Source organism: Marmota marmota, unplaced genomic scaffold (genome assembly GCF_001458135.2).
Source record: "Marmota marmota marmota unplaced genomic scaffold, marMar, whole genome shotgun sequence".
Classification (NCBI taxonomy): Eukaryota; Metazoa; Chordata; class Mammalia; order Rodentia; family Sciuridae; genus Marmota; species Marmota marmota.
Window position 1 is genome coordinate 6,250,512 of NW_026000261.1, and position 19,487 is coordinate 6,269,998.

At 33.2% G+C, this 19,487-nt stretch overlaps 1 protein-coding gene across 1 annotated transcript in view; it reads right to left on the bottom strand.

Annotated features, from left to right (window-relative positions):
* The window catches only part of Col4a5 (collagen type IV alpha 5 chain), a 231,190-nt gene that overhangs the window by 43,240 nt on the left and 168,463 nt on the right, over positions 1 to 19,487 (bottom strand). The window contains exons 31-34 of the mRNA XM_048796868.1: positions 19,284 to 19,433; positions 17,837 to 17,935; positions 16,166 to 16,255; positions 15,376 to 15,515 (exon numbers count right to left, since the gene is read on the bottom strand). Of these exons, the coding sequence (XP_048652825.1) occupies positions 15,376 to 15,515; positions 16,166 to 16,255; positions 17,837 to 17,935; positions 19,284 to 19,433 (479 nt within the window). The remainder of the gene's footprint in view (positions 1 to 15,375; positions 15,516 to 16,165; positions 16,256 to 17,836; positions 17,936 to 19,283; positions 19,434 to 19,487) is intronic.

Sequence of the window (19,487 nt, forward strand, 5' to 3'; positions counted from 1 at the left end):
AGCCCTATGAATTAGGTTTTGCCATCTTTTATTTATAAATGAGAAAACTAAATTTTAGAGTATAATGTGCCTAAGCTCTTTAACAAGTAGCAGAATTAGGATTTGAACCGAAGTCTACTTGATGCCAGAGCGCATGCTATTCCAGTGGTAGTTAGCTGCTTTATTCTTACTAATCCTTAGAAAGATATTGTTATTATCCCATTGTTATAGTGATGCAACTAGTAAGTGGTGGAATTGAATTTGAATCCAGTCTGATTTCAGAACCTGTAATACTCATCCCTATTGTGCTACAATGCAATTCATTGCTTATAGAAAGCATGTCAAACAATAGCTACAGTAGGTTCTACTGTAAAAGGCAAATTTTATCTTAACAAGAATAGGTCTATCAATTCTTCAGTGGACATTCAAAAATCCTACTTCTTCCTTAAAGCCATTCTGGACAAAGAGATGTAATCTAAGAGCTTAGAGTTGGTTCAAAGTGATGAAGAATAAATGGTTCAGCTTTGGATTACAAAACCCAGTTTATGATTTTAAAAATACACTTGAAGGGCTAGGGTTGTGGCTCAGTGGTAGAGTGCTTGCCTCACATGTATGAGGCACTGGGTTTAATTCTCAGCACCACATATAAATAAATGAATAAAATAAAGTCCATCAACAACTAAAAAAACTTTAAAACATACACTTGAAATAATAACGATTAAACTAAAAAAAAGTATCTCTGTGATTATAGACCATTCATATATTACCATTCTCTCTTCTTCTCTTCCTCCTCTCCCTCCCCCTCTTCCCCCTTCTCCTTCTTCTCCTCTTTCTCTCTTTCTCTGTCTCTCTCTCTTTATCTCAGTACTGGGGATTGAACATAGGGGCCCTTTTTATTTTTTATTTTAAGGCAGGGTTTCACTAAGTTGCTTAAGGTCTTATTAAGTTGCCCAGGCTGGCCTTGAACTTGTGATCCTCCAGCCTCATCCTCCTGAGTTACTGGTATTACAGGCATGCACCAATACAAGCTGCTACAATTTTTTTTCATAGAATATTTGCATTATATTTTCTTCTAACAGAATCTTATAACAATTCATAACCACTTTCACAATTAAGTTTTTCTCAGTAATAATGAAAACATGCACCATAACTCTAAATCTCTACCACAGGGCTCAGTGCTCTGCTCATAAGAATCATGACCTCCTCAACAAAATGTCAGTGTTTGCCATCACCTACTGAATATTTCCTTCTTCACTTAGTATTTACAATTGTCTGGGTGAACAATATCTTCTAGTTGTGACTTGTGTGTTTAGGCATGGTGATAATAACTTTTTAAATTTATGCCTTTTCACCTTACATCCTGTTATTTAAAAAAACAGCTAAGAATTTTGGGCTGTGTATATATTTTTGTTTCTTTTAACCCCTTATAAATCAAGTAATTAGCTCATTTTTAGGCACACAATGAAGTTTTGGCTTCAAATGGTTCCATCTTATATGTTTACAAAGAAAAAGCTTTGAATTAATTATTATAAGTCCTGTTACACATGAAAGAGTTTAATTTATATATCAAAATAAAATGAGAAAAAATTCTAATATTCTGCTATTGGTAAGCCTGAAAAGCAGTTTACAAACTCCGAATTACTTACTGTACTAAAATATGTTAAATTCTACACAGAAATTTAATCTCTAAGATCAGCTAGCACTGTCCCCTAGTCCTTATAGTCCTAGTTCCTCTCATCACCTTATAGCCCTAGTCCTTCAAACCAAATATATTTTAAAAAGAGAGTAAATATTTTATTAAGAGTTTTGAAGAGGACTAAAATTTACTAGGTTAAGCTTTATATAACCTTTTATTATTCATATGATTACAGAGAAAACAATGAGTTTCAAGGAAGTTAAGCCAGAGGAAAAAAGGAAGAGAACTCAGAAACTCAACACACTGGTCAGGAATCCTTAAATCACTCTGAGAAAGAAGATTCAGGTCTATTTGTACTTCAAGAGCTTAACTGTTGCAAATATCTGCATTTGTTCTAATGTCAAGCTTTGATAAAACTCTGAAATGGAATATACCATAGTAATGAGCCAAATCTACCACTCTGGAACAACCGAAAATACAGTAATACTGGAAGACTAGCATACTTGTTTTTTAAAAAAAATGCTCCTAACTAGAATTGCTTTCAAGGTCACTGTGTTGTATCACATACAGCTCAGGTGAACAAGGGCTCAGTTTGATATCTTTGTTGTTAAAATTCAAACACTTTCACAATTAAGTTCCTAGTAACAATGAAATCTATGAGCATTGGTTCATATAGTCAATTTCTACTATGTCTTACTAACAACACCTTCTCTTCCATTCCATATTATAATCTAAGAGACAGAATAAAATTATCAGTTTGCAGAAAAATTATCAGTTTGTACCACTTCATAGACAACATCAAAGATGGTGAGAAAAATCAACCTTTTTTGTTTTTGCCTGACATTGTAAAATTGAAGAAGCACTGCCACTAAGAAAAAACCCATTAAATGAATGGAAAATAATTGGTGAGAAAGGGTAAAAATGATATCCTGCTCTATGGCAACAGTCCATCAGTTGGAAGTTGTATTCTCCATAAAATTATTATTATTTTTATAGCTCTATCTGTATTGGAAATTAAGGGTACCACAAACAAATCCATAAATGGCAAGGTCTGAGTCACTCAAGGTTATAATTTAGACAGAGGATATCAACAACAAGTGAAACTGAAATAGAACTAACCACCAGACAATTAAAAAAACCTATTCATGTGTATAAACACAAGGAAATGAAATCAACATGCCAAAAATACACTACTCCCATGCTTTTGTAGCACTATTCAAAATAGCCAGGATAAGGAATCAACCTAAATGTCCATCAACAGATGAATAGATAAAGAAAATTTGGCATATATACATGATGGAATACTAGTCCACCATAAAAAGGAGGAATTAACCTGGAAAACATTAAGTGAAATAAGTCAAGTATGGACAAATATCATATGATCTCATTCACATGTGGAACCAGAAAAGGGGATCTCATAGAAGTTGAGAGCAGACAGTGGTTACCAGAAGGATAGATAATAGGGAAGACAAGAGACAGGGAGAGGGTGGTCAAGAGGTGAGAAGGGGAAGAGGATGATCAACAGGTTTGGTAAGTTATGGTGCTCTACAACACAGCAAGGTGAATATAATTGATAGTAATGTATTATATATCTCAGAACATTTAGAAGGGAGGAATTTTAATATACTCACCATAATGAACTTATAAAAGTTTAAGGTGAAAGATAGGCTAATTACCCAGATTGATTGCTACCCTATGTATACAGGAATCAAAACATCACAGTATGCATCATAAATATATGTAAGTCTTATGTGTCAACCAAAGAAATAAAATAAAATGATGGGGGGAAACTAGTGGATGAAGATACTCGTCTATCACTTTCAAAAATTTCTTTGTGTTCTTTTGTGTATGTATGTGTTTTGTGGTTAAGAGCATTTAACATGAAATTAATCCATTTAATATATTTTAAGATGAATAATACTATAAGCTATAGGCAGTGTATTATACCACAGATCTCTAGAACTTATTCACCTTGCATAACTGAAGCTTTATACCCATTGAGCAACCACCAATTTAATAAATCAATATACAGGAGAGAGTATACAATAAGATTTTCAAGTCTGTAATGTATGTAGCTCTCCCAGCTGGTAAAATGATAAACTAACAGGAATAAACTAATAAATAATGGTTCAAGGCTGTCTGAGCAGGACAAAAGGTACCAAATGAGATATAATATGTGTATCTGTGATGTAATGAACTTAGAGAAAAATAATATGAACTAAATTTATCAGATCATGGGTTCAATGGTATTTTTTAACTACCCAAGGAGAGTAATAGCAAATTTTTGCAAACATCAACTCAGTGAAGCCAAAAGTTGCTCAAATGCTAAAGAAACATTAGAGAAAAATATGACTCATAAAATCATGTTACTCCATATTAGCATAGTATTTGCCATTCTAGTAACCACAGCATATAACATTATTTAAAATGTATTCAAAATTAAATGAAAGGAAAACACCCATCTGTTCATCAAAACTCAAGATTCTATGGGTGGGGTTCTGGCTCAGTGGTACAGTGCTTGCCTAGCAAGTGTGAGGCACTGGGTTCAATCCTCAGCACCACGTAAATAAATAAATAAATAAATAAAAATAAAGATATTGTATCCATCTACAACTTAAAAAAAAAAAAAACTCTCGGGGTGGGCGCTGGGGTTGTGGCTCAGCAGTATGGTGCTCGCCTTGCAAGTGTGAGACCCTGGGTTCGATCCTTAGCACCACATAAAAATAAATAAGTGAAATAAAGGTGTTGTGTCCAACTACAACTGAAAAATAAATATTAAAAACTCTGAAGATTCTAGAACTTTGTCTTTAAATGAAGACAGTAATTTTAAGACAAATAAAAAACAGTATTTTTATAAGTAGATGATATATCTACTTTATAAGATGATGATAGACTACACATATACATTGAAATTATTCATCTTATAATTGAAGGTTTGTACCCTTTGACCAATATTTCCAAAGTGCTGGAAACCACCATGCCACTTTCTATAAATTTAACTACTCTAGAAACCTCATATAAGTGGAATCATAAAATATTTGTCTTTTGTTTGCTTTTTTTAAGGTGGTACTGTGGATTTGTGCATGCTATGCAAGTACTCTACTACTGAGCTATATCCGTAGCCCCCAAATTTGTCTTTTTGTGATAGGTTTATTCCATCCACTTGGCTTAATGTCTTCAAAGTTCATCCATATTGTTGCACATATCAAACCCTCATTCCATATTAATATTGAATAATATTCCATTGTACATGCATATGACATTTTGTCCATCCATTCTTCCAATAATGGACATTTGGATTACTTCCACCTTTTGGCTATTCTGAATAATGCTGGTATAAACATAGCTATAAAAAAATAGCTATAAAAATATCTGAGTTCCTGCTTTCTATTCTTTGGGATATTTATCTAGAAGTAGAATTGCTGGATCATATGCAAAATCTGTTTATATTTTTGAGAAACTGCCATGCTGTTTTCCACAGTGGCTAAACCATTTTACATTCCCACCAGCCATGCACAAAGGTTCCATATACTCCATACAGTTGCCAGCACCTGTTATTTAGTATTTTTATAACAATCTTCTTAATAAGTATGAAGTATTATCTCGCTGTAATATTGATTTGCATTTCCCTATTGATTAGTGATACTGACCATCTTTTCATGTACTTATTCTCCAGAACTATATCTTTTGTGGAAGAAGGTCTATTCAAATCCTTTGTTCATTTTTGAATTGGGCTGTTCGGGTAATTTTATTGTTGATTGGTAGGAATTATTTATGTATTCTGAAAATTACACCCTTATCAGATATATGATTTGTACATTACTTTCTCTTTCTGTGAGTTGCCTTTTCCCTTTGTTGATACTTTTCTTGGATGCACAGAAAATTCTAAATTGGGTGTAATCCACTTTATCTATTTTTCTTTTTGTTGCCTAAGCTTTTGGTGTTGTAACCAAGAAATCATTGCCAAATACAATATCACGAAGCTTTTGTTCCATATTTTCTCTAAGGGGTTTTATAGTTTTAGGACTTATGTCTTTGATCAATTTTATGTTTTGCATATGGTTTAAGGAAAGGGTTCAACTCCATTCTTTCCCATGTGGACATCTAGTTTTCCCAGCACCATTTGTTGAAGAGACTGTCTTTTTCAGATTGTGTGCCTTGTCAAAGATCATTTGATCATATACAAGGTTTATCTCTGAACTTTTTAAAATTTTTATTGGTTCTTTTTATTTATAAATGACAATAGAATTAATTCTTATATAATTATACAAGCATGGGGTATATGTTATTCTAACTAGGACCCCATTCTTGTGGATGTACATAATAGTGGGATTCATTCTCTGTTGGTCTATTTAACTGTCTTTAGGTTAGTACCACCCTGACCTGATTACTGTAGATTTGTAACGTGTTTTGAATTCAATGAGTCCTTTGACTTTTTTTTTTCAAAATTGATTTGGCAACTTAAAGAGTCACTTGAAAGTACATATAAATTTTAGGATGAATTTTCTATCTCTGTAAAATATGCTCATGGGACTTTGAAAGGGATTTTGTTGAATCTGTAGATCACTTTGGGTAGTATGGGCACCAATCTTCCAATTATGGAACATGGGATGCCTTTCCATTTATTTGTTTTATTTTCTTTTAGCAGTATTTTCTAGTTTTCTGTGTACAAGTCTTTTACCTCCTTATTTACACTCATTCCTAAATATTACTTTTTATTTTTGATGCTATTGCAAATATGATTGTGTTCTTAATACCATTCCCTGGTTGTTGGTTGTTAGTAGATAGAAACACAACAGTTTTTTTGTGTATTGATTTTGTGTTCTGCCACTAAGCTAAAAATATTTATTAGTTCTAACAGAGTTTTTTCATGTGTGAACTCGCTGTAGATATTTTGTACATATAGGATTATGTCTGCTTGCCTAGCATGAGAAAGGCCCTGCTGTTCAATCGCAGTACTGGAAAAAAATAACCATGTGAATCATCTCTGAATAAAAATAATTTCTAATTTGGATGTCTTTTATTTCTTATCAATTACTCTGGCTAAGATTTCCAGTAATATCCTGAAAAAAAAGTGGTGAAACTAACTGTGAGTTTTTCATATATGGTGTCTATTATGGTATAGTTTCCTTATATTCCTAGTCTGTTGAGTGTATTTATCATGACATGGTATCCAATTTTGTCAAATGCTTTTTAAAAACCTTTTTTAGTTGTATATGGACACAATACCATGTTTTAAAAATCTTTTTATGTGGTACTGAGGAACAAACCCAGGGCCTCACACATGCGAGGCAAGTGCTCTACCACTGGGTCACAGCCTTAGACCTTGTCAAATGTTTTTAATGCTTTGAGATGACTGAATGATATGCTTTTGAATTTATTATGCTAGAATTTTATTTAGGAATTTTTGTATCAATATTTGGAAGGGATATAGTCTGTTGTTTTCTTTTCGTGTCTGTGGCTTTGGTATTGGGGTAATCTTGGCATCACACATCAAATTTGGAAATTTTTCCACCTCTTTAATTTTTTGGAAGAGTCTAAAAATGAATGATGTTAATTCCTCTTCAAATGTTTGGTACAATTCAGCAGTGCAGCCATCGCATCCTGGGCTTTTCTTTGTTGGAAGGTTTTGGATTATTGAGTCAAACTCCTTACTAGCTATAGGTCTATTCAGATAATCTATTTTTAGGATTCAGTCTTAGTAGGCTGTGTTTCTAGGAATTTTTCCATACAATTATGAAAAAATTTCCATCTTGTTTATAAAATTTTGGGCTTGTACAACCATTGGTTCTTAGTACTCTCCTACATATATTTTTTTATTTTTGTAAAATCAGTAGTAATGTACCCTATTTGGTGATTTTAGCTAGTTGAGTCTTCTCTTTTTTCTTAGTCAATCTAGCTAAGGGCTTTTAAATTCTGTTGATGTGTTTGAAGAGCCAACTCCCTGATTTTGTTGATTTTCTCCACTGTTATTTTATTTGCCTATGCTCTAATTTTTCTTTTCTTTCTTCTGTGAACTCTGGGTTTAGTTTGTTCTTTTTGTAATACGTTAAGCTTCAAAGCTAGGTTTTTGATTTGAGGTCTTTCTTCTCTAACATAAACATTTACAGCTATCAATATGTCCATTAGTATTGCCTTCTCTGCATCCTGTAAGTTTAGGAATATTGTGGTTTCATCTTCATTTGTCTCAAGATATATTCTAATTTCCCGTATGGTTTCTTCTTTTTTCCATTGGTTATTTAATAGTATGTTATTTAATGTACACATATTTGTGGATTTTCTTAGTTTTTGTTCTATGTTAATTTCTAGTTTTACTTCACTGTGATTAGAAAAGACAAACTGTGTAATTTTAATCTTCTTATATTTATTAAGATTTTTGGCCTCACATATGGTCTATTCTATACTGTGAACTTGTAAAAATGTATATTCTGTTATGCTGAATAGAATGTTCTTTACATGTCTGCTAGGTCCAATTCATGTTTTTAAAAATTAGTTATTTGTTTTCCTATTGAATTGTAAGAGTTGTTTATATATTCTAGATAAAAATATTTTACCTATTATTTGCAAAATATCTTAAATTTTAATATAGTCCAATTTATTTTTTCTTTGGATTATTGGTGTCATATCTAAGAAACCATTACTTAGCCTAACATCATAGGGATTTAGTGGTATTTTTTCTAAGATCTCCATATTTTAGCTCTTATATTTAGGTATGATCCACTGCAATTTAATCTTGATTTAAAATATTTTTTAGTTGGTGATGGACCTTTATTTTATTTTTATTTATTTTTATGTGGTGCTGAGAATTGAACCCAGTGCATCACACATGCTAGGCAAGTGTACTTCCACTGAGCTACAATCCCAGTCCATGATTTAATCTTTGTATATGACATGAGGTAGAGGATCTAAATTAATCCTTTTGCTTACAGATGTACTCTTGTCCTAGCATCATTTGTTGAAAATGTTTTTTTTTTTTCCTTTTAATGTCCCAACGCCTTTATTGAAAATCAGTTGACCAAAAATGTCTGAATTTATTTCTGGGCTCTAATCCATCTTAATCATCTCTATGTCTATCCTATGACAATCAATTTTAGGCCTTTTGAGGAAGATCAAGTGTCTATGTCAATCCTATGCCAGTATCACCTTTATGATTACTACAACTTAGTAGTAAGTTTTGGAATCCAAAAGGGTGAGTCCTTCAAATGTGTTCTTTTCATGACTTTTTGACTATTCTGGGTCCCCCGAATATCTATATATATTTTAGGATGTGCTTGTCAATTTTTTAAAAAAAAATTTAAATATCTTCATTTTATTAATTTATTTTTATGTGGTTCTGAGGATCGAAACCAGAGCCTCACACATGTCAGGCAAGCACTTTACCCTTGAGCTACAACCCCAGCCACTGCTTGTCAATTTCAACAAAAAATCCATGATTATACTAGAAACTGCACTGCATCTGTAATATGGCTAAATTTTAAGATGAAGTGAGTAATGGAGGTAAGAACCATTGTGCCATATTAAAATAAGGATACAGCTGGGCACTGTGGCCCACACCTGTAATCTTAGTAGCTCAGAAGGCTAAGGCAGGAGGACTGGAGTTCAAAGCCAGCCTCAGCAACTTAGCAAGGGCCTAAGCAACTTAGTGAGATTTTGTCCTGAAATAAAACATAAAAAGGGATGGGGATGTAGCTCAGTGGTTAAATAGCCCTGGGTTCAATCTCTGGTGCCAAAAAAAAGTTCAAGACATTAAAGCATTCTCTATTAATGTTAGTTATATATGTATATGGAAATGAAAAAGACAGTAAGTTACATTTATTTAGTCTACTTTAAAATGTTAGAAACATTGAGAATTAAAGTTTTTAAAATTAATTCTAAAACAGCACCAACTCAGAATTATACACTTCTTTTCAGTAAAGGCAGAAAGCATTTTATTATTTTTAAGCCTCTCTTCCTAAATTTTACTCAATGTATGTATAATATTTCAAAATACACTCTACTGTCATGTATATCTAAAAAGAACAAATAAAATATTCCTATAACAGGATTATTGTAAAAATTATATAAATTAAAGGTCTAGCCTGAATAGTAGATACTACTCAGTCTCAGAGATGGGATATCCTTATTCTAAAGAAATGTAGACTTTTGGACAGGGCTAGGATTGTGTCAGTGGTAGAGTGCTTGCCTACCAGGCACGATCCTCAGCACCACATAAATGTAAAATAAAGATACTGTGTCCACCTAAAACTAAAAAATAAATATTAAAAAAAAGAAATGTAGACTTTTGGAAAGCAAATAATTATGACCTAATTTTTAGAGATTGAGGTTTTTGTAGCAAAAAAAAATTTAAAAAAAGAGTTATCTAAGTTTTAATTAGAGCCACTGAGGGTACTTAGCCAAAACTGTCAATCTGACATGTTTCAGCATAAAAAATCACTTGGGAGAAATGGATTTGCAAAAAATGTCATGCAAAAGGAAGATATAAGATGTGAAGAGTTAGATACACTGCACATAATTTACAAAACCTTAAGCTCATCCAAAGAAGAGTCAAAATTCTATTTAATGGAATTAGAGATTAAATTGCAGAATACAATTTAACTATTATACCACAGGCAGGCTTGAAATTGTTTATGAAAAGGAATACTAAATTTTAAAACCCTAGTATTTATCTAGGAAACAAAAATTCACCAAGAGTAGTTTGAACAGTGGCTCCATTCTTTTCACTGTATAGCTTACAATATGTAGGACACATATTTTCTATGCCTTGGCACAGAAATTGTACCATTACTTTCTAAGTTTGGATCAGCTTCCAATATTTTTTGGGGTACCAGGGATTGAACTCAGGGGTGCTTAACCACTAAGCCACATCCCCAGCCAGCTTCTGATATTTTAACCTTTGCACTTTGAATCTTGTGAAATGTCTCCAAGAGTTCCTTTACTGTGAATTTTTCTGATGGCATCACTTCTCTGTAATATCTTCATTATTTTAATCAATGCCACTTTTCTCATTTATTTTGTACAACATAAACTACATTCTTGGCTTCCTATCATCTCTCAAATAGTGGCAGGGTCTACATTCCTATGGTTGGCTATTTTTTTTTCTATAACTCCATTTACAACAGGTTGAAATCTCACTTCCAGTGTTATCACTTCCCCCTTTCTACTTTTTCTTTTTATTATTTTGTGAGGCTTCACATATGCTAAGCATGCAATTTACAACTAGTGTACACTCCCAGCTCCATTTTCCATATTTTTTTGCACTTTTTTTCTTTACTTGTCAATTTCCTCTTTCAATTTTCCATTTTTGTAAAATACCACATTGGTTTATCACTGGGAGACAGGGCTGTAACACAACTACATTCTTTGCTGTCAGTACAAGAACTGAACAGATGCATGGTGACTAATAACTGACAGAATTTGAAAGAAGTAAAATGACTATTCACTGAACATGATGCAATATGTTATTTACATTGTAATTTATGGACTGAAAACTAATATACCATGGTAACTGAAACTGGAGCCATGCTGTTGTGCACCAGTATTATTTAACTAAGTTGGAACTGAAACTTGTATGTATCAGATGTGTGCAAAGGAATGATGGCCTATGTATAATAAACTGAACTACAAAACCTTAATGTTTCATCCTTGTTCCTCTATTATCTATTTGGAAACAGCAGCTGTTACACACACACACACACACACACACACACACACACACTTAATATACATTAATATATAATCAATCATACTATGCTTTATATTTGTTTCCTATTTTAGTCAGGAACAAAAGCCCTAACTATAACCTATAAGGCCCTAGATAATCTGATTACCAACCTGAGCCATCTCCTATTTAGTGTCACCTCATTCATTCCATTTAATCTTCACTGGCCTCATTTATGTTCCCTAAACACATCAGGTATGCCCCCACCTTAGGGTCTTTGCATGACTCACTCCCTTACTGCAGTGATGTCACTGCTCAATTGTTATCAGAGAGATTTTCCATTAATGACCTGTTCCAAAATTCAACAATTCCCAGCAATTCCTACCTACATCCCTTGCTCTACATTTTATCTTGAGATTTATAACCTTCTAACATATTGCAGACTTATTTATTTTGTTTAATGTATATCTCCTTGACTACATAAAATTACCAGGTTGGCAGTGAGTTTTTTTCCTTTATCTTTTATTTTTAGTTTTTGGTGGTGCTGGGGATTGAACCCAGGATCAACTGCATGCTAGGCAAGCACTCTAACATTGAGCTACATCCCCAGCCCTGCATTTGTTTCTTTTATGATGTAGCCCCAGCACCTAGCATAGTGCCTGGCACATTACACATATTCAATAGAGATATTTTGAATGAAATAAATGAATACAAATTCACCTATGTAAAAAATTTAAAACTTTTCCATATGGAAGTACACTATAAACAGTATTATTACTTTTTTATAACTTTATTTTATTTATTTATTTTTATGTAGTACTGAGGTTCAAACCCAGGGCCTTGCATGTACAAGGCGAGCACTGTACTGCTGAGCCATAACCCCAACCCCAATGAACAGTATTATAAGACAAACAATTGATGTGGAGAAAATATTTGTGGCACTTCACTATTTATAATGTACTTTTAATAATCAGTATTGAATATTATCCTTTACCTAAAAGTATGAGGCAGAGTAAAACTAGACAATTTACAGAAGAGATATGAACAGATGAACCTTACTTGTACTCAGGAAAATTCAAATATAAACAAATAATTATATCCTACTTCTTACCTATTAAATTGGCAAAGTTAGAAAAATTAATACTCAATATTTATAAAATGAAAAGAAAATAGAAAATATTTTATTTTAATCACAAAAATATAAATGAGTAGAGATGTCTGATAGAAACCTATGACAGAACTATCAATATTACAATGGCAAATACATGCTGGGACCTAGCAACTCTGCTCAGAATTTATTCTATGGTGATATTTATCAAAGATTCTTTACATATATATATACCACAGGCAGGCTTGAAATTGTTTATGAAAAGGAATACTAAATATGTAAAATATGAATAAGAATTTTCAGTGTCATATGTTTAGACTCATGAAACTATAGAAATGACTTCAGCATTCCTAATAGGTTAAATTATTTCTCATAAACCCACATAGAATATAGCATATAATTACAAAAAGAATGATGTACATATTTATGGCTTGATAAAAAACAAAAGATTGCCATGAAGTAAGCCAATCCCCAAAAACCAAAGGCCAAATGTTTTCTTTGATATGAGGATGCTGACTCCTAATGGCAATTGGTGGGTAGGGAGCATGGGAGGAATGGAGGAACTTTAGATAGTGCAAAGGGGAGGGAGGGAAAAGGAGAGGGCCAGGGGGTAGGAATGATGGTGGAATGAGTTAGACTTTATTACCCTAAGTACATGTATGAAAATAATTTGTGTATAATCAGTGACTTAAAAAATTGTGCTATATATGTGTAATATGAAATGAATTGCATTCCACCATCATGTATAACAAATTAGAACAAATAAATAATTTAATAAAAATAGGATTGTCAAGAATTCCTAAGCTATGACAGCTAAGTATGTAGATGTACAGCATGGTTTTATGTATGTGAATAAAATTACACGAAGACATTTCAGTGTGGAAGATGTAGTATCATTTCACATATCCATAATTGAGGAAAATGCTTCCAAGTTTAATTGAAATATTCTTTCCATTGTAAGATGTACTCCAATACCATGGATTTTTAAATGTAAAAAAAGGAATTTTAAAAGTAATGAAATATCCTAAATGCATGCACATATCTGTATTAAAACACTTTTCTGGAAGAGTAAATGAGAAAATGCTTAAACTGATTACCCTGGAAAAAAAGGGAAAGGGGATTTGGAGCTTGTGAACATGTAGAAAGAATATTCTCAACTTATATCTTTCCAAATTGAGTGCATTTTAAAGTCAAGTTCATATGTTACTATTATTATAAAAACTTACAAACACAAAAATTTCAATGCATTTATCCTTGACCCAGCAATTTCACTTTTAGGAATCTATTCAGCATAAATAATTATATACGTGTCTGCAGAAAGAATGTACATGACAAAGAAAACTGTCTAAGATATACTGAAAAAGAAAAATATGTAAGTGATAAAACAAGGCTAAGTATAGTGTACACAATAATTCTACATATATAATGTATACAGATAAGAGAACTCAAATTCCTAAATTTTACTTTCTGTTGAAAGTGTGCTTCTATAGGGAAAATATAAGAAAAGATAGAATAGGGCATGAATTAGAGTTTCACTTTTACTCTTTATATTTCTGTGTTTTATTTTGTAATAAAACGTATACTCATGTATTACTGTAAGATGTAAATATAACATAAAAATTAAAATTTACTTCAATAGACTTTACATTATAAAGTGGAATTAATGTGCAGAAACTTCTCTTGATTATCTCTCTCTTTTTTTTCTGGTACTGGGGATTAAATCCAGGAATGCTTAACAACTGAGCAATATCCCCAGCACTTTTATTTTTAATATTTATTTTTTAGTTTCAGTTGGACACAATACCTTTATTTTATTTATTTACTTTTATGTGGTGCTGAGGATCAAACCCAGGGCTCGCACATGCTAGGCAAGAGCTCTACCCCTGAACCACAACCTCATCCCCACCCCCAGCACATTTTATTGTTTTTTTTATATTGTCACAGGTTCCTGCTCAGTTGCTTATGGCCTCGATAAGTTGCTGATTATCTCCTATAATAAGTGGATCAAGTGGACAATTAAACTACAGTCCTTTTGTATATTATGAATGATATGCCTCTGGTTTACTGAAACACATTCAAAAGGAAATTATTGCCAGGCGCAGTAGCACATGCCTGTAGTCCCAGCTACTTGGAAAGCAGTAAAGGAGGATCACAAGTTTAAGACAAATCTTGGACAATTTAGTGAAAGCCTGTCTTAAAATAAAATAAGGGCTGGGGATTTAGCCTAGTGGTAGAGTGCTTTGCCTAGCATGTGCAAGACCTTGAGTTCAATCTTCAGCACTGCAAAGAAATACATCATCTCTAAAATATAATTCTATGAATTCTTATTTAAGAAGAAATTTTCACTAATTCCATGCAAGTTGGGTAACATAAATACACCTTAGCTCTGTATTCTGACTGCATGATTAAGGGAGTTATTACATTTTTACATGGAACTCAGCAGTTGTTCATAGATTCTCGTTGAGTCTAATGGTTCTAAATATGTTCTAAATTTGATTACTTGAGAAACACCATCCAAGTTTTCATACTGACTAGGGGAGTACAGAAGTATGTAAAACTGTATTAACAAACTAATCCAGATATGCAGTTAGGCATACTAATATACTTTAATTAACTGCTAAAGTCACTTTGTTTTCAAATATTTCAAAATAATTAATAATAATATTAGGGAAAAACATCAACAACTCCACCACTAAAAAAGGGAAAACCAAAACCAGGAAAAAATATGCCTCTAGTTTATTGAAACATATTCAGAGATTAAGGTACTGGAAAATCAAAGAAACCAGGAAGTTTTTTTTTTTCCTTTTTTTTTTTTTTTGGATTTGGTACAAACCTGAAAACATATCTTCTTACAATCTAAGAGAAATGAGAAGGAACACATTTCTTATCCAGTATCTACTGTATCATTCAATAAATTTCTTAATGAAGAATTAAGAATTAGTATTAATTAAAAAATTACAACAGCTCAAGCATATGACTAGAATATGATTTTACCTTTGGGCCAGGAAGACCTGGAAGACCAATGCCTGAAACACCAGGATCACCTTTGTCTCCTTTCTGTCCAGGTAATCCTGGGGAGCCAGGTTTTCCAGGAACTCCAGGAGGTCCAGGGGGCCCTTCCATACCCTGAGGGCCTGTTAAAATATGTAATATATAATATTTTATTCAATATTCTTTAATGATGGCATATTTAAGATGCATATGACCAAGCAAAACATAAAAAACCAAAAGCTATAATCTCTTGAGTTATATCATAATGAGCTTCACAGTCAGGATCATATAAAGGCCTATTTTTAAAGGAAGTTCAAATAAAAGGGACACAGCTAGAGAGCAGATATGCTTGTGAATTTTAACTTTTAAAATTTCTAAAGTTCTTTTCCTTAATTCCCCACATCAAATAATTTTGTAACAAGGGATGGGATATATCTCAGTGGTACAGTGCTTTCTTACCATGTGTAAAACTCTGGATTCAATCCCTAAAACCATTAAAAAATTGTAACAAGACTTCTATCCATTGATTACTTTAAAGATGGTCCCAGTCTGAACCTATCAACACTAGTTCCTTTCCTTTCTTTTCTCCCTTCTTCTTCCCTAACAAATTCCCCTCTTTTCCTTCCTTTCTTTTTCAGTGTTACAGATCAATCCCAGGGCCTCATGAAGGCTAAGCAAATGCTTTACCACTGAGCTACATCCCCAGGCCCTTACACTAGACTCTTCTGATAAAAAGAAGATAGTCAATCACCTTCCATTAATAGGACTAAATATATGGGAAGTATTCTCTCACCTGGAAACCCCATGTCACCTATGTTTCCTTTAAGTCCAGGAGGTCCTATAAGTCCTGGCTGGCCAGGGAAACCAGGGTTGCCCTTGGGACCTAGAACAGTGAAATTGGTAAAATTAAGACCAATAAGCTCCAACATGGGATTCGATGGGTTAAACATTAATATGTGATTAAGGTCCACAGATATAACTCAGCATGAAACATCAAGCAATCTTAGTAGTACTGCAAAAAAAAGGGGGAGGTGGAGAGAGAAAGAAAACAAAAAAATAAAATGAATCTCGTTAGAAACTTATTACAATATAATTATGGTAATAGAGGTCTCCTAATATAATTTTTAAAAATACCAGTATATCTTGTTTCTTCCCCTAAAACTTTTCTAATCACCTAAGGTTCTATTTGTTGCATTTGTATAACTATGCTTATTGTTTTGTATTTTCAAAGATAAATCAATATAATGAGTTTATTAAAAGATTAATAAATGATGATTAAATCAGTATACACACACGGAAATTTCACAATGAAACAATTCATTGATTTGTACAATTAGTATGTGCTAATAATTATAACAAAATAGATTCATACATGGCTTTCCCATATAGAGCCTGATTATATGAGACCAGGAAGAGCAAAGATAGTAACCTGTCATGATAAAGCCCTAGTACAGTAGGCCAGAGAGTGATAATGGTTGATAGGTTGATGTAGAGGCACTTGGCAGTCACCCCCAACAGGCTTAGCTGTTCTGTCTGTATATTCTTCCTAGAGCGTAGGTGCATCAACTCTGTGATATCATCTAGGTGTTTTCCAAGGACCACGGTGTTGTTACCTTAAACACTTTTTTCCTTAATTTTTTTTCTTTTCACATTGATTTCTAGCTTGGGGAAGAAAATGCAAAAGATGTGAGGGAGAAACAAGAAAAGAATTTTTCTTTCATACTACCTCAAGGCAATATGGTATGGAGTCTAAAACAAATTAACAGATCTTCAAGGATTTTAGGGAAGAAAAGAACCACCTGTTCTTTATTTCTGTAGGGTCCATACTAAAAGAAAATGGCTTAAGAAACATCAAGAAAGAATTCTGTGAGGTATCGGGAAAAAATCCTATTTACTATAAGGGTTATTAATGTTATAACAATCTACCGAGGCAGGTTGTGAAATTTTCATCCCTAGAAATTTTTTTTAAAGAGAGAGAGAGAGAGAGAGAGAGAGAGAGAGAATTTTTAAATATTGAGGATTGAACCCAGTGCCCCGTGCATGCCAGGCAAGCGCATTACTGCTTGAGCCACATCCCCAGATCCCTAGAAATTTTTAAAAATGGAACTGGCAGTCATCTGTTTTAAAATAGTGTAATGACAAATTTATCTGAAGGCAAAAACAAAACAAAACAGGAAACAGTAACCCCCCCACACACACACACTCACACACACACACGCAGACACACACTGTGATTTATAAAAGGTTTATAATTGTCATTTGCAACATATAAAATAAAGCACAGAACATACTTGAACCATACTTCTGTATATACACTGCTACCATAAAAGAGAAAAAACTCAATGAGCAAAACAAAATATCCTACAAATCTTATCTATTGAAACTTGGGCCAAATGAAAAATACATAATTACTTTTCCAGGATTCTGGGTCAAGTCATTCAAATAAGTGCCCTATGATACCTACCTGGTGATCCTGGTAATCCAGGTTGTCCACTCAGTCCAGGTTGCCCTGGGTCTCCAGGCAATCCTTGGTAGCCTTTTGGCCCTGGAACTCCAGGAATACCTTCCAAGGATGAGTAAAAGAGACTAGTTAGGCTAATTACATTATCCAATAAACTAGTTTGGCAAAACAAGCTACCCAAGTGTTGAACTCTAAGTGAGATAAAGAAACTGATGTGGTATGAACCATTAATACTGGACTCATACTAACGACTCTACTTTTTATTAATCTACCACCAAAAAAATTCAGAGCACTTAATAAAGGAACTTCTCTCTTTGTATTTCAGTGTCTTACAGTATAAAATGAAGAAGCTGGGACAGATAATCCCTAGATTATCTCTCAAATTCAACGGCTATCTTTAATAAGCCCATAGTAGAGGTCAAGTACAGTCACTGCTCCTATTATACAGAAAGCATGGTATCTTTCTACACACACATTCACATGTATACACAACTGAAAATATTAATGATTGGAACACAAAAAGAGTTATAAATTTACTACAAGCTGCAAATGAACATAACTAGATTTAATGTTCCATATTGTTTGAAAGGCTATTGGGTTGGAAGAGATTTGAAAATTTTGGGGTTTTTTTCTGTAAGTGTTTTATATATTGTCTTGTGCTTATCTATATTTTGTAATGTTTTGTTATGAAGATGTTATACTTCTATAAAAAAGAAAAAGGATATTTTTTAATTTCAAAAATCCACATTATACTTCATACCTTATTTGCTTTTAATAAAACAACTATAATAGCACAGTTGTTCCCTAGACCTACTTTCAATGACTTTCCCCATGGCTGAACTTGGCTATTCACAATCCAATATTTGTTTATTTTACCAAGGTAGAATAACAGTGAACTATATTTAAAAGCCAAGTTTGATATGGATATCAAAACACTACAGTTCAATAATGTGCCATTCATCCCCATCTGGTTTCAAGAGGAAAAAATGAAAAGGAGTAGCAAATTTCCTAAACAATGAAATCTATTTTTGAAGTGAGTGTGGCTATATATCCTTTTCTATCTACTACATCCTATATTACTTTCTGTAAGGCTTGAAGGTGACTGGCTAAGTCTATTTTAAAATCTCCCAGCTTGTGATAGGAAAACTACAAAGAAAATATTTGAACAAAAGTTGATCTGTCAAAAATTATAAACCAAGTGAAAATTAATGTTCTTTAGCGAAATCCGATGCATCTAAGTATGCTTTGTTGGTGAATTCTCTTATTACAAGTTACTTTTCATTTTATCTAAAAATTAAACTTCAGGGGCTGAGAGCATGTGTAGCTCAGTGCTAGAGTGCAAGCTTGGCATGCAGAATGTCCTTGGATTAATACCCAGTACCACCTCTTCCCCCAAATTAAATTTCAGACATATCAGAAAACACATCCATAAATACATGCATTCACTCACCTGGTAATCCAGGTTCCCCCTTCTCTCCTTTTGAGCCCAGGAAATTTGGATCCATCGGTCCAGGTGGGCCTGGAAGGCCAGGTTCTCCTTTTCCACCTTTTTCTCCTGCAGGGCCAGGAAGTCCTGGCTGACCCTGCAAGCCGTCATCACCTAAAATCAACGTGTGTGGGGGAAGACAAAGCAGATGTGATTTATCCATCCACA